We start from the raw sequence: 16,466 nt of genomic DNA, 5'->3' as shown, positions 1-16,466 counted from the left end.
GTAAACACAAAAGGGAACAACAGAAGAAGACGGACATGAAGTAAACACTAAAGGGAACAACAGAAGAAGACGGACATGAAGTAAACACTAAAGGGAATAGCAGAAGAAGATGGACAGGAAGTAAACACAAAAGGGAACAGCAGAAGAAGACGGACAGGAAGTAAACACAAAAGGAAACAGCAGAAGAAGACGGACAGGAAGTAAACACTAAAGGGAACAGCAGAAGAAGACGGACAGGAAGTAAACACTAAAGGGAACAGCAGAAGAAGACGGACAGGAAGTAAACACAAAATGGAACAGCAAAAGGAGACGGACAGGAAGTACACACTAAAGGGAACAGCAGAAGGAGACGGACAGGAACTGACCACATACAGGAACACCAGGCGTGAACAGACAGGAAGTAAACACAAACGGGAACAGCAGAAGGTAATAGACAGGAAGTAAACTAAAATGGCAACAGGGTAAGCAATCAGGCAGTGTTTTAAGACTGGTTAATGGAATAAAAATAAACAGACATGGATAGTGCAACTCTGAATTTGACTTCTATACCCTAAAATATAACGGTACTATGTAAAGAATTCCAACAGTCCACTAAATTCTGGAAAAAGTCGTGTCGAAGTGCTTCAAACTGAACGTCAACAGATATCTTTCCATCCGTCTCGCCGGTAAAGATCCTCCGGCAGAGACGAAATCTGGAAAAAAACTTAAAACAATTGCTTGTCTGAGATGTGTGAGATTTGAGACATGTGGAGAAGCCTCAGGCCTCCCTCGTCTTTCATTAAACACACACGCCTTCATACCAACACAACACCTGGCACATGGACCACAAGGAGACATGTCCTTGTAATGTAAACGTCAAATAAATGTGTGTGCATGTATGAAAGAGTAAAAGCTTCCATGTGCAACAGGATGAAGGCTACCTAGTGTTTCCACCTGTTCACATGTGCGTCCTGACCCTGCTTGTCAGTGAACATGCCCCTAGCGTTTTATGACTGCAGCTCCACCAGCTACTCCTGAGCCTCCCAACACCTGTACAATAAATCACCAGCCCCCTCCTGGAGGTGTTGCATGAGCCAGCAGGGGTTTACTGACGGCAAAACACAGAAGGGCCTGAGGTGGAGGCCTGGCACGGGGCCGGCAGGAGTCCACTCATCTACGACACAGATAGATGGCGCCACTGTCACAACAGGTGCTTCACAGCGGAGGAAACTGTGATAAGAAGGGTAGAGTATTATAAGTCTCAGTGGAGAAAAACAACCAAGTAAATGTCCTCAAATACCTTACTGAAGTAACATTTTGAGGCGCTAGTACTTTACCTTTTTATGCTTCTACTCCAGCACATTTATCTGACAGCTTCAGCTGCTTAATAAATTCATATTATTAGCTAATCGTTTTATAAAAATCAACTTATAAATAGATATTGATAAGTTGTAGGTTAAGATATCCTGCAGCAGTATTCAAAGTACTTCAATCTGCTTGTCCTTTATCAGCAGTGATGAAAACATTCATGCATCAGTTACCATAATCCAGTCATTTAACCAGTTAGATTATTATAGTATTGTCTAAATGGGTCGTTACTCATAACATGTACTTTTACTTTTTGTACCTCAAGTTGATTTTGATCCCAATATCTTTGTACTTTTCCTTAAGACTCCGAGTACAGGACTGTACATGTAAAACATTCGAGGTGTCCCATGTGTCTTTGACCTGAACCGGACTGATTTAGTGAGTATAATTACAGGTTTTCCCTTTCTGCTTCACAAAATATACGGCTTTCATACAAACAAAAAATAGGCATTACAATTGTCTCAACATCGTTCAACTACAAAATGTTATCACTCTCAAATCACATGAACAAGAAAATATACATTTCGTAAAGAAGATAATTATAAATACTTATCTATATATCTATATCGCCCCCTACATTTCTCACCTAAGGCTTACTGGGTTGAGCTTTCCTGATTGAGCAACGGCAACAACTACCCCATATATAGAGAAAGTGGATCAGCTGATGGATGGCCGAGAAATAAAGACGTTAACGGAAATCGCACCTATTTCTTTTGCAATGTCCATTGGGAAAATTCCACCTGAAAATAAGCTTTAAACCCACCTTTTATTTGCACCTTAAACAATGCAAAACAAAATAAGACATGTTTGAAATAAACGGTATTGTTGCAGTTCAAGTTGTGATTAGAGCTCCAGCAGGATGTAAACCAGCTGCCGTTTCCATATGAACAAAATAAATACAAGACATGCAGAGGTGGAAAAAGTGATGTGAACACAAAGTTAAATAAATAAAAGTCACAACATGAACGGTGAGCTCATGAGATCCATCCTCAGCACCCCATCACAGAGACATGCCAAAGCGTCAGAGACACTAAAGGAGTTAAAAGCAGTTGATTTCTGTTTGATAACGAGAGGGGGAACTGTGCACTTTCTGAGTGTCTTTGCTTTATTCATTCAATGCTTTCTGAGCATGTTCTTAGTCATGGCAAGAACAAGAACACTCAGAAAGTCCCTCTTTGTGCAGCCAAGTGTTAACGCAAACCCTTTGCCTCTACAGGAGGGAGAGGGAAGGAGGTACCCAACTCTGGATCAAGAGCAGCATACGAGTAATAGAACTTTTTATCATGCAATGTACCGTTAAGACATCAACCGTGTTCTCCCTGGAAGTCCAGCTGTAAATGTGGCTTCTCCTTTGCATATACTCACCACAAAGCGAAAGGAAAGACCAGGCTCGGGGGTTTGTTTATGCAGTCATTAAATGATGTGCATGCTCCACCAATTAGATTGCTAAAAGGATGACGAAAAGTGTCCCAATCTGGTGAAGATTCCTGTACCGTTTCCTTTTCCAATATATAGGCTATCATAGACAAATAAAAGAAAAATTGCAACGTTTTCCCAAAACTGTGCAGCCCTCAACAAGTCTCCATGCTTTGATGCTCAAAAAGCTCTTTATGTTTCTCATACTGCCTGTGCTGCGTCACCTCTTTTCACCCTCTGTCTGAAACCAGAGCCCAGTCTGCTCTGATTGGTTAGCTGGCCCCTTAGCCTATCACGTGCAATGTATTAGAGAGCTAGCCAACAGAAGTGTGAGGTTAGATAGTGATGTCACAGTAATCAAAGGAGTGTTTACTATTTCAGGCAGGGGGGAGGGTGTGGGTGAGAAAATCTGGGACTTGGAAACTTGGGGATTCTAGCCTTTGCAGACCATTTACATGCACAAAAACCTGTATCACATACTGCAGAAAAAAGCATAACATGGCCTCTTTAAAAACATTACTCATTTGGAAATGTGAAAGGAAGTGAGACCATGTACATTTCTAACGTGATAGCAGTCCTACAAAAGCTTTTGGTTCGCACACATTTGGTACGAGAGACAGTGTGGTTTCATTTACCGTTCCCTCTTGCAGCGAAATCTTCTGCTGCTGGCGTGCCGCCCACAAAGAGCTCTCCTAGTTCGTGTTACGTCAATATCAATCATACGAATGATGGTAGAGTTAAGCCCTGACAGACACCGAGGTGACTGCAGGCTTACGTCAGCACTGGCTTTACTGCGGTTGTTCTGTTTTATGTCTCCTGTCATATTCTCTTTTTTTTTGTATGTATGTAATGCATGTTAAAACAGCATATCCTCGCCCCCTCCTTCCACCGCAAGAGAACATGCATCTCCGGCACATGTCTGACAGTCAACAATGTATGTTGTGCTAGTGTTAAAGCAGACAGACCCCTTAGTGTATCAGCGCCATAGTCAATTCTTCTTGTCAGTGCAGCCTGAATAGACTTCTAGCTCCTTGAATACAAAACTCCCCCAAAAAAAGGTAAGAATTTTAAGTTTTGGATGTCTTTGAGCAACAACAACACATCAGTGAAATCAAAAACACATCTCTATCCTGAAGTGATTCAGCTTTAACAAGATAGTGTTAAAGGTGTTGTAAATCCCATGTCGTGTATCGATAAAACGGACCGTGTTTACCAGCTGTACCTCTGTCCACAGCCTGGCATGTCATGGCTTTCATCTCACAGTCAAGGTCTAAATCCAATTACAGCGATTTCCTGAAAAGTCCCCAAACCCCCATAAAGCCATCAGACCTCATTTCACATGGGTCACTTCACCATCATGTTTGCAAATACAACAGACCTGTTACTGGTCTCTCTACTGGAAGAGTTTCTATGAGATCAACACAAGCAAACTGAAAGATTATATCAAATGCGCCTGTTGGTATTCATTTTAGGTTGATTGGCCTTGTTGAAATGCCACAGACACGGTGTCTTGAGGTCTAACAGACATAAACAATTCAGGATTTTCTTAAACATGCGTCCTCTGTTGACTGATGACATTATATGCTCTGAAACAAACGTCCCACTTTATCAGCACTGGTGTGTACAAAGGCTTTTTTATTTTGTGCATTCACATGTGCTCAGAACGCAACATATCAAATATAATAACAACCATCTCCAGGACCTTAGGTGTGTGTCATCACAGTGTAATGTGCAGGGGATCTATGCCGTGTCTATCAGAACTTCAACCATAGCAGTACTTCATCATCAATCCACATATTTTAACTCTGCGAGCGCTTCCTCGTTACATCTGATCCTGCACCACATGTTGCTGATATCAAATCGCTAACTTGGCACAATGCAAAACTGCATTCCTGCATGGTGATAGCCTAACTCCTCTGGATTGATTTACACGCAGACTGTAGCACTCTCCACATACCTCCGTCCGCCCGTGTAGAGGTCAGAATAACTAATGATGGCTTGGTGTAATTCCTGGATATGAGTCAATACCATTCCTGGAGCTTGATACAGGATCTGGTTCTTGCACAGTCCTCATGCAATTACCTCATACACCCCTACACACTGCAGGACCAAACAATAACTTCACCACTCCACAAAAACCTGATTGAAACTGTGATAAACGGACAGAGTGTATTATGGATGAGTAAGGTATCCACGCGTTTCCTGAAGCTACATGTAGTTGTTTAAAATGATGTTTCGTGCAGCAGATTGTGCAGCTAGCCTTACAGTTTGTATTAGAAAAGAAACCCTAGGCTGTGGCAGTATTATTACCCTGTCGTGTTTAAACAGAAAAGACTCCCGAGCACGAGCCCGCTCTTTGCCGAGGGCTTACACACGGCCACTTATTAAAACGACAGGTGGTGTCACTTTTTACATTTCCTTTGAGGTGCAGCCTGTAACTACCATCATGTAAAGAAAGTGCACATCGAGGGAGGAACACATTTAACAAGCCTGTTGCATAAAGTTGAATTTCGAGGGGCACCTCTCATCCATTCGCTGAGGAAAAAAAAGATTCACGCTTTGTTTCATCACCTCGAGACAGCTGCAGTCGAGAAGCTGCAACACAATCTCTGCATGCAAGAAGACATTTCTCTGCAGGGCTGGGATGGTATAAAAGGTAAACATAAAGCCTGTTGGCAGATGGGAAACATACAGGGGGGAAAAAAGCGCAGAAAGGAGCTGATTTGACCTTATATGGCGACGTTCTGTACTGAATTAATGGGATAACAAAAACAGGACATTTTTTCCAAACGGTTTCAGAGAATCAGACTTAAGTTAAGATCCATGGTTTTTGAGCTTGAATAAATGTGATCCATTTGTGAGGGAAAGATGCCAAAGAGACGAGCTCTCTTGAGAGGTGCTATGGAACTGTACAGCAGCAAAACGAAAAGGAGAGATGTTCACATGCTCTCAAAGCGTCATGAAACTTTAGTCTAAAACCATTTTTACAGTGATTTAAAAAGAGGCAGAATTATGCTTTGGGTTGTTTTTGTTCCTTTCCTGCAGTGTGATATATAGGTTTGTGTGCATGTCAATGGTCTGCAAAGGCTAAAATCCCAAAGTTCCTCCGCATGAAACGCCTCCTTTGTTTACTTACAGTATCATAATTACATCTATATGTAACACTCGCGCTTCTTTTTGCTAGCACTCCAAAACATTGTACGTCATAGGCTAAAAGGCGGGACATCTAAGTGGTTGACCAATCACAACAGAGCCAGCCAACTAACCAATTAGAGCAGGTTTAGACAAAGGGTGAAAAGGCCAGAGATCTAGGTGACCCTGACCTGGATTTCTGCAGTCAAATGAATACAAAGTCTGCCTAATACTTATGTCACTGCAGGATTTGGAAAACAATACATACATTTGCCTTGCCTTCAGGGTCAAATGCAAAAGCTGCTGGGAATCAGTGGAATGTTAGAGTAAAGTCAGTCCGTTGCACATGCCCACTATCTAACCAGTAGCATGTTGGGCAGACAGAGTAGGCATCATGTTGGTGGCAGCCACAAATTACACAGTACAGGTTACACACAGAGATATAGTTCTCCAAATATTTTGACCAAACTTGCAGTAACTTGCACTATTTAGAGACGGCTGACATGGTAATTTGTGGTGGGGAAGACGTTCGAACGACCCGCTCTTGAAGCACATACCAAACAGAGCACCTTGACCCCAGAAAGACCCGTTTGTCAAACTGTCTGTTATGACTGGCGGTCACAAAAACCGTAGCGAGCTGCGGCAGTGAGTTAGTTTAGTCTCGACTTTGTTTCATTCCCTGTGGCGGCAGGTCGTTGAGCAAGGCATCGACTCCGCAGCAGCTGCAGGGCGACTCTGCACTTGCTGACCTGAGTTGACATGGAAAAGGGTCGAGAATTTTCCCTTCAGGGGACGGAGAAAAAACAACAGCTTGGCTTTTGGACATTCTCTGGTCAGCGTTTACTTCACAGGTCTCTAAAATTGGCGACGATTACGTAAGAGTGAATCAAATAATGGAAAGACCAAATGACAAAGGACATTGCATCACGAGGAGGCAAAAACATCTGTTTGCATGGTAAAGTGGCTATAATTTATATTTATATAACAATGTGTCATGTGGAAGGGGTCGTTAAAGTCGTTAAGTCTATGAAACTGAGAAAAAAAAGGGACATCCCACTGTGGAATAAAACAGTAATTATTTGGGTCAATTCGGCACATCTGACACATCAAACTGGAAATGTTACTCTACTTATCCTTTACAAAATAATAAGACTTTGGAGAGGCAACAATACATCTTCAAAAGTCCGAAATGATTTAGCTTACAATGCTCTATGACACGTAAAAGCAAAACATGTAGCATTTAAGAAGCTGCTGCAGGAGAAACTAACTGTTCCACCTTTTGTGCTTTTCAGTGGATCGAGTAATCAATGAATCGACTTGTTTTAACTTTAGTATGTAAAGCGCTTTGAGGAGTCGCAAAGGCTTGATAAAGCACCATATAAGTACGGTCCTTTCATCATTTAATAATGCTAAGTGCTAGGTGTGTAAAAAAGCTGTCTGAATCATCGCGAGGATTGCTTTGAATGTCCTCAAGTTGCAAAAAGATCTGTTGTTGCAAATCTGTAGTAGTGACGACTTTGAATGGACCTTTTTACAGAAACCTATGTTTATACTAAGTAAAAGTACCCATGTTATACACTACTCCAATAATATATCTAGTACACAAAAGGACGGGATAAGAAATGCAACTATCTGTCAACAACTTTCGAGTTATATTGTCTATTTTCCAACAACAACAAAATACTCCAAATTAGAATCTATCACAAAGTTGCAGCTTAAATTTCATTCTGAATGTCAATGGAAATGCTGCTTAAACATCTGTATGGAAAAAGAAGCAGCAGTTCTGCATAATTGATTCATGTTGTTGGCTATGTGTGTCATCAATTAGAGTAAAGTGTTGTTTCAGTTTGTTCATAATGCTTTTAAGATGGATAGGAAAGTGCATCAGTATTAATGTATCTTCAAAAAGTTGTTTAATGGAGGTATGAAGACAGTAAAGTATTGAAATCTGACATTAAAATGTGGTAGTGCCATCCCCAACATCGATGTAATGGACTTTCGGAAGATCTCTTTCACCCTGCAGGGACTCTCGATCAACCTTTAGCTTGTTAAGATGTCGAGAGTCATTAGAAGCAGACAGTAACCAGAAGCCAAAGTGACGGATGGTTTTACTCAGACAGTTGTCCCAAGGTGAGGTCAGACAGAGAGAGGTTAACTCCTCTGAACCCAGCGGTGTCATGTTTCTCCCTCTCACTTTATCACAAGTGAATTTATACATCTCATAACATCATAGATCACACGAGTACACTTTTTGGGTTACGGTACTTCTTCTCTTTGACCCAAATGAATGGCCTGAAAAACGGGACAGGGCTGGAGTTGAGACAAGGATAAAGTCATATTCCGATTGAAAATATTTTGTTGTTTTACGGAAAGCTTGGTCATCTGAGTTTTTTCCAGTCTGAGTAGATGGAAGTAGGGCACTGAGGCGGGATGTCAGAGTTCCCAAAAGGCCTCGCCGCACATCTGCACCGAGCAGCAGAGGACACACCTCTAACAGGAACCAGATTGTCTTCATCTAAAAAGGTCAGATGCTAGAATCAGCGGTTAGGCACGCTATCACCAAGAGAAGTTTCTGTGTCACATTCGGTCATATTCCCACATTTCTGTCGGACGTTATACTAGAAGACAACGCTGGTAACCTGAAAATACGTATAATCATGTTGTATTCTATCAATTCGCTCTTTGGTAGATGGAAAAGATAGATATTTGAACCATTATTAGTAGCTCATACATTAAGATTGTAGCTGTCAGAGGTTGTTATGGGATTTCACAGATGGCTCCCACTGAGAGCATTGTGTTGAAAACCCAGCTGCTCGGACTCTGAGACGTATGGGGCCACCAGCAATGCAGTTTCAGCGTTCTGTCCCCTCTGGTTGCCAGTAAAGTCCCAAAGCATGAGAGAGGAGGTGGGAGCATGCCAGTATCAGCCCATGATTTCATGAGAAAGGAAGTGGGTTGTGCTAAGTGTTCCTAAGATCCTATTTATGAAGTCCTTCTGATCTGCACATGGAAACATTTTAATGTAATTCTGTTACGAAAAAAGCAATATTCATATATAGTAGCACTAAAAGAACAACACCTACAAAAAGAGATGTCCAGCATTGTTCCACAAACATGATATGGAAGTTATTTAGAAATATAAGATTTTAAAACAAATAAATGCAGAATTTGTATTAAATCTAAAATGTAAAAGTAGAAGGTGTACGTCCTTTAAAAACGGGTGTGCAATCATTTGGGTCACCTGACAGCTGACAGCTATTGGAAAAACAATAACACTTTTCAATAAAATAAGCACTTAAATCCACTAAAATGAGGCGTGTACAAATTGTCCAACGTAGTTATACAATGCTGCACTGATTAAGGGTCACAAAATAAGGAAGCTAGTGGGACATGAGAAATGACTTGTCTGAATGTTCATTAAAATACTCATATTAAATATTAAAAACCTAATAAAGGAGGTGTTTATTTGTTTTAGAGTAGTCATACTATTCATTATGGAATTGGATTCACTGGATTCACAAAAGCTTATTAAAAAAACATTCAGTGACCAATAAGGTCTGCCACATAGCACACATGCTTAGTATTAGTTCCACTAATAAGAGCACGTTAGCGTGGAGGTATTGAAAACAACACTGTAATTTATTGATGGTCCCTAAGTGAAACCAGGTGGTGAAGAGCTGCACCGAATCTCCAACCTGAAACTGACTTCACTGTGATCCAGGACTTAACAAACACAACCTGACACGTTCTTCACGAGCAGAAAACGAATTACGTACACCAGGGGTCACATACAGAAAAATATACGGAGAGCTGGGCCACTTATAGAGGTTCATATTGCCTCATAAGTGAAGTTATAAGTTAGCAAAACAAATCAAATGTAGGTGAATAATGCGCGATACTTTCAAGTGGTTTAAGGAAACAACATCCTACATCTCATCTCTCTTTAGGGTTTCATTAATGTTGTTGGCAGCTCATTCCTTAAAACAGAAGCCTCAGATTGCTGATAATAAGAGTAAATATGAAGGTTCAATTTCAAGCTTGTTATAGAAATAAGTTATTGGGGTTTTTTTTTTATCAACTAAGATTTGTTAGAAAATGTTTTAAATTCTAAATGACTGAATTTATTTGAAAATTGGGTTCATTGATATATTTTAACATATAAGCAATCAAACGTTTAATTTGTGGGCCCTATTCCATTATACTTTTAGAATTTGCTGAGGGCCGATTCAAAATGTCCTGCTGGCCGCATTTGGCCCCCGGGCTGTAGTTTGGACACCCCTGGCGTACACCAATATAATGCAAATCCAAAACATGGTGGCAACAATACAACAAGGTCAAGTTTGAGACACCTTAATGGTTATCATTAAACAGCCACAACGAGGGGGGGTGGGGGGTTATCTTACCATGGTTTGCTTGCTTGGTTGAGACGCTGCCATTTTACATCGCAAGGTGCATGCGGCCTGTCTGCGAGAGGATATAATCCACTGAGTGTGCCAGCTGCTGCTCCAGTGACAGCCAGGTCAAGATGTTCAAAGTTGCACGCGTTTAAATCCTGTTTGTTTGAGAAGTGTCTCCACTCTGCAAGATGTCACTGGACATTGGGAGTGAATTTATATCCATTTGATCCGTTTAAGTATCCTTGGGGCAACTGAAGTCTCCCAGTTGCTGCATTGCGTTGCTTTATTGACTAGCGATTTTTGGTTGGCTTACTTCGTTCCCCTACTGTTTTTGTGAAATACCACGCTCTGGATATCTTTGTTAAATATTTAAAAGCTAGCAGTCTTTGTTTTCATTCTGAATATTTCGGACCACGCCCCCTAAAAGACCCTTAACAGGTGCGCACAGCGTACCTATCACACGCACCTGTCAAAGGTTAACCCCGCCCACCGGAAATGCAAGACCTTTTTCTTTAAAAACAAAAACAAAACATGAACATTTAATGCTAAAGATAATATAATTTGATGCAATGTATTTCTTTATTTTCGTTGGTTTATGATTGGAACATTTAAATTGAAGATCTGGTAAGCAATAAAGTCAGAATAATGATTTAGTATTTATTCGCTATGATAGAAAACTACATAAATAAGACCAAACTAATTCTCATGCGAAAGTTCATATGTATTTTTCCCGAGGGACAGGGGGGAAAAAATGTGTTGTGACAACACCAGAAACAAAATCGTACTCGCAACAGTCAGACAAATACACCAACTATCCATATGTAATAGGATAGGACCAATTCAGCACAACAAAGGGATATGTTTTGCCTTCCATATTTGGAAAAAAGGCTTTAAAACAAACAAAAAATGAATTCATTTGAAGTTATTTAAAATGTTATCATAGAAACATTGGCTTCACTTTTTGTGTGCGACCGTACGTTAAAGACTCATTATACTGAAGATGCTGGGGATTGTGTTCCTCTGTTATTTTAGATCCCCCATTTAAGTCAGATATATAAAGAGCATGTTTCACTGTGGTTTCCTAAGTCATGCATTGAGGTGTTAATCTTTACACTTTTATAGACTAATCAAAGGCCTGACGTCTGTGAAGAATAAGTCTTTTTCAAAAGGTGCTCACGATCAAAAGACCATGAGTCTATTCAACATTTGAAACAGTAAAAGTTGCAGACCACATGACTGAGTTGTAGTTATAGGTGGTTTTATTGCCTATTTATTAATACAAATGCACATTGTTTGCACAGAGCCCATGAGCCAATGCACATTAGTTAATGATTGATCGGGTGATGCACTGCACCAGCTGTACCTATCTGATGTGTCCCCTTTGAGTGCTCCAGGAATAACCACACAGTTCTCTTCTTTATGTGCCATCACAGACAAGGGACTGCAGGCTGTACTGAATACAACATAACCCTCATACACACTCTGTGCACAGTATCCATCACGGTGTTATCATGTGCTGATCACATGTGAGGATTGTCCCTCTCTGTGTCTTTGGCCAGGCTGTGCAGCAGAGACCCCTGGAAGGCTTCGTCACACGACTCGGGGATCAGAAACTCCAGCAGCAGGTCACACACGCAGTAGATCAGATGCCTGCGTACAATCACACACACTGTCATTAAGACGGATGCTTATATGGATAACAGGGATAGGGAATAGAGCAGATGAATTGTTGTTGGTTGTATGGCTCTGTGTGTGAAATGAAGGAAGATAGAACAACCGAGGAGTTAGGGAGCGTCTTAAAAGGGCATATAAGGCCAAGAGAGCTTTTAACAGTTTTCATGTTTTTTTCCGTGTCATTTTAAGCTAAATTATATATTCGTTCTCTCACTGAGGACCGACTTTACATAATTTGGACCTCTTTCTATTATAAACAAGATCATTTTCTAAAGAGGCTCCTGGAATTTTACCAACTGTGAACACATAAGGGCGTAAAAAAGATAAGGCTTAGGTTGTATACTTATTAAGTGCTCCCAATTAGCTAGGAGAAATAAATAGCGCATACTAAACAAAAGCTCGGGTCTCAGCAGATAAATGGACGACAGGACCATAACTTAAATTTAGACTTTTTAGAATGTCTTATTTAAGGATTTCAGGTACATGGTAAAAATATGATGCTGTTTTTTTGGCTGCTGAACAAACGTATGATGAGTATAAATGGCAAAAGAAAGATGTTAAAGCAGGAAAATGAAAGATTAGACCGTTTCCAACAACTTCTGGTGAAGGTCTACAGACGAGATGATCCAAATCCAAATATTTTAAAGTAAACGGGTACAGATAGTAGGTTTGCATTTCAACCCTCGTAGTTATACAGTTTAGAGTATTATTGCTTTGAGTGACATTTCTGCCCTGTTTACACTTTACAGCTCCCACGGGTAGCTGTCTTTAAACAGCCGTGTCATTGGCATGTTTACTCGACAGCTTGGTTGTTGACTCACTTGTTTATCTGATGATCCTGTACAGACTCCAGCATGGTCTCCAGGCTCAGTCTGTACTTCTCACTTCCCAGAATATCAGTAATGAGCTCTGCTTGGGCACAAACAATGACACAAATCAAAAAGAAAAACATTAAAGAGGCCCTATTAGGCTTATTGGGGGGGTTTCAATTTCCTGTAGTGTGTTGTATTGGTTTGTGTGTACGTCAATGGTCTGCAAAGGCTTGAATCCCAAAGTTCTCTCCCCTTTGTGCCTGAAACGCCTTGATTTTCCTCCTCCTATTTAAACAGCTAGCATCCAAATGTAAAAGCTGCTACTGTACCTGGGATCAGCTGCATTAGACAGTCCAAACATTGCTCCTTGGTTTCCTCTCTTTCTGCAGGACTGCGCTCTGGCCAATGTTGAGCAGGCAGCGTGCCGCCGGGCCAAACAGCTTCCTGCAGGACTTGTAGGTAAATGACCCAACAGGGGGCACTGGTGAGGTGGGCAACCCCGACATCCAACCATCTGAGACAGAGTCAGTGGTTTAATGCAATGTGTTGTTTCCTGCGTGTCTCCTACTAGTAATCAGCCAGTGCTTAAGACAAACAAGTGAGAGCTATTTCATTTACTTTACATGCTTTGATTGATTAGGAGAATGCACACGAGGGGAGGACGCAACACAAACATGCATTCTTAAATCTATCAACCATAGCAGGAGCATGAACATTATTTACTGACATGCTTAGTGAACCCTAACACTCCCAGAGGTAATGTGAAGTCCAAAAATGCAGGCCAGCATAATCAGATAATGACAGCGGGACACTAGAGATTACAAAAGCGCAGTTCCCACAGAGTGTGTGGCACTAACAAGCCCAGTGGTAATACTAGATTCCCAGTGAAGCATAAACATCGCATTCAAACGAGAGAGTTGTATTCTTAAAGGACATTTGAGAGAATTTCATGCAACAGTTGTGTGCAACAAACCACTTTTAGTGCTTTGTGTACGAGAAGAGGAGCCAGCATCAGGATGTTTAGCTGTGTAAAGGGAACATAATCAACAGCCACAACGACATTAATCTCTGTTTCTGCATTCACATGAAGGTTACGTGAACCTTACACTGCATTGTGCACATTGATTACAACTGCGTTTAACTTATATATGCATAAACCATATATTTTGTATATTTATACAACCTACTCTAACCCATTTATGTGAATTTACTGCAACCTGCAACTTTAATTATATTATATATATTTAAATATTTTGCAACTGGACTTTATCCACCCTCCTTTTGTTGTCCAATGTGCAATGACACTAAAGTAGAATGTTAAAGCACTCTTCAGAATATGAATATATATACGTTACATTTTACAATAATTCAAGCAATACTGTGTTCATCACTGATGTTGTAGCTCATGAAGTTGAATGACAAATAATACAATATTTGTTGATCTTATATTGCATTATTCATGTTAATATTATCCTAGTGGAGTAAAAAGTGCAATATTTTACCGTAACATTTGGTGGAGTAGCAGGAAAAGTGCCTCAAATAATTACCTACATTACTGAAGTACTACATTCTGCGAGTAGACTCTTGTCAAAGGAATACAGAAGCGGAGAAAAAGTCGTACCTCTCTATGAATGTGCCAAACAGCAGTCTGATGGTCTTCTGTATGTTTTCAGTGCACAGCCAGCTCCACTGGTCCTTCATCAGCAGACACAAAATGTTCAAAGCAACGTCTGCCACAGCCGTGTCTGCACCGCACAGTAACACACACACACACACACACACACACACACACACACACACACACACACACACACACACACACACACACACACACACACACACACACACACACACACACACACACACACACACACACACACACACAACAATCAGAACACCTGAAATCATATATGACATGATGCACAGGACTATCGAGACTTCTAGCAACACTCTACTCTCTAAACACACAGTGGAGTTCTGCTACGCCCTAGTGGTCAAGCTGAGTTACTGCACTTTTCTAGCACAACGTTTCTAGGGACTGCTTGTTTGAATATCAACCTGTGCCATGAGATTTCCCAGAAGTATTTCTGTCTTTGCCGGGCTGCTCAAATTTCTGCCTGGCTGCCTCTTTGCCATTCAAACCACATAAAAGTCTCTCCTGCTCTTGGACAAACCTCTCCAGGCCAGACAGTGACATACCATTGAGGACCTGTGAGAAGCAAAACAACATTCAGCCCTTTTTGTTTCAAACTCACATACATCAACCACAGGTAGAGTTACTTACAGCACTGCCTTCACTGAAGCAGTATGTCACTTTAGGGTGCAGGTCAGGTATATTCAGAGACGGTGCAATTTTGCTTGGGAACATAAGCCTCCCTCTGTGTGAAAAACTGAAATTGAAATGAAAATATTTTTATTTTTCGACAATATATTCGCGATAAAAAGTCCCTGGGTTATGTTCTCCAGAAGCCTTTATACTCCGCTCACCTGTACTTTCTACTCTCCATTGTTTTTCCATCAGAATCTCCCTCAAGGTCCTCCGTTGGACTGAGAGGCTCAGGGTGAGGGAAAGCTGTCTTCAAGGTGTCCAAAGCATTTTCCATCATCTTCAATTGAGTTAGATCAAATGAGACAGGAGATTATTACATTTCTCCTTGGACTGTACATAGATGATCATTTCCATCACATCTACAGAGTTGATCTGCAAGCGGAAAAGAAATGCTGATAGGCAGATTTAGTTTAATTGAGCTAGGCTATCAATTCAACATGCTTTATGCTAAGCTAACAAACGGCTATCTTGAGCTTCGTATGCTGTATATACAAAATCTAACTCAAATCTCAAAACTTTTCATTTTGGATTCTTCCCAGGACTACAGCAAAAACCATTGGCCTTATTTGTATGAAACTTAAGAACTGAAGAACCCATTATGTTTTGCAGCAGATCTGAAAAACGGGGCACATGTATGCATTTTTCTCAGCCATGAGAGATGTTTGTCCTCTCCGAATGCCCTTCTCACTGGTTCAGGAAAATGACAAACTACTGCTACTACGTCAAAGATCATTTACATGACAACACCTCAGGTGGTCACCCTATCACAGAATGCTCACACCCTACAAAGAACAATTGGGTTTCGCAAATACCTCCTAGGTCAAATTGCTTCCTTTCCCCGTCTTTCCTGTATTGTCATCAACTCCTTCCTAAGTTTTCACAGAGACTTGTATATGCCAGCAGGATACCACTTTTGTAACAGTTACATTTCATTAGGATTACACTTTATTAAGCTTTAATACCATAATAGCCATTTCCTACAATCCCTCTCTGTCCTCTCCAGACAGCATTTCATTCTCTCTCACCTTATCGATCCGTGACTTGACTAAAGGTCTTCTTCTTTCTTCAAAATATGTGCAGGCGTCTGAGTTTAGAGCCAGGAACTCCTGCATGTCCTCACTGTTGGACATCTCAGGAATACTGCTTAATTGCTTGGAGTAAGAAAATGAAAATCTATTAAATTACAGACTCAAAGTAAGCATGTCATCAGAGAAGTTGCCACGACCTACTTTCAGGAATGTATCCAGCTGGCTTTTACGGGCTTCGACCTTGTCGCTCTCTGCATTGCCAAACGGGAGGTCAGGGAACATTTTCTTTGGGCCTTTGACATCTGGAATCCATGACATTGATTTGTGATGG

At 40.9% G+C, this 16,466-nt stretch overlaps 1 protein-coding gene across 1 annotated transcript in view; it reads right to left on the bottom strand.

Annotated features, from left to right (window-relative positions):
• Positions 1-11,529: 11,529 nt before the first annotated feature.
• snx19a (sorting nexin 19a) overlaps positions 11,530-16,466 on the bottom strand; it is an 89,922-nt gene continuing 84,985 nt past the window's right edge. The window contains 9 exon segments of the mRNA XM_063894282.1: positions 11,530-11,942; positions 12,788-12,875; positions 13,108-13,292; positions 14,400-14,523; positions 14,837-14,987; positions 15,063-15,168; positions 15,266-15,384; positions 16,133-16,258; positions 16,337-16,437. Coding sequence (XP_063750352.1) covers positions 11,813-11,942; positions 12,788-12,875; positions 13,108-13,292; positions 14,400-14,523; positions 14,837-14,987; positions 15,063-15,168; positions 15,266-15,384; positions 16,133-16,258; positions 16,337-16,437 — 1,130 coding nt within the window. The 3' untranslated portion in view covers positions 11,530-11,812.

This window comes from Eleginops maclovinus, chromosome 11 (genome assembly GCF_036324505.1).
Source record: "Eleginops maclovinus isolate JMC-PN-2008 ecotype Puerto Natales chromosome 11, JC_Emac_rtc_rv5, whole genome shotgun sequence".
Classification (NCBI taxonomy): Eukaryota; Metazoa; Chordata; class Actinopteri; order Perciformes; family Eleginopidae; genus Eleginops; species Eleginops maclovinus.
This window is presented reverse-complemented; position numbering and strand designations above follow the sequence as displayed.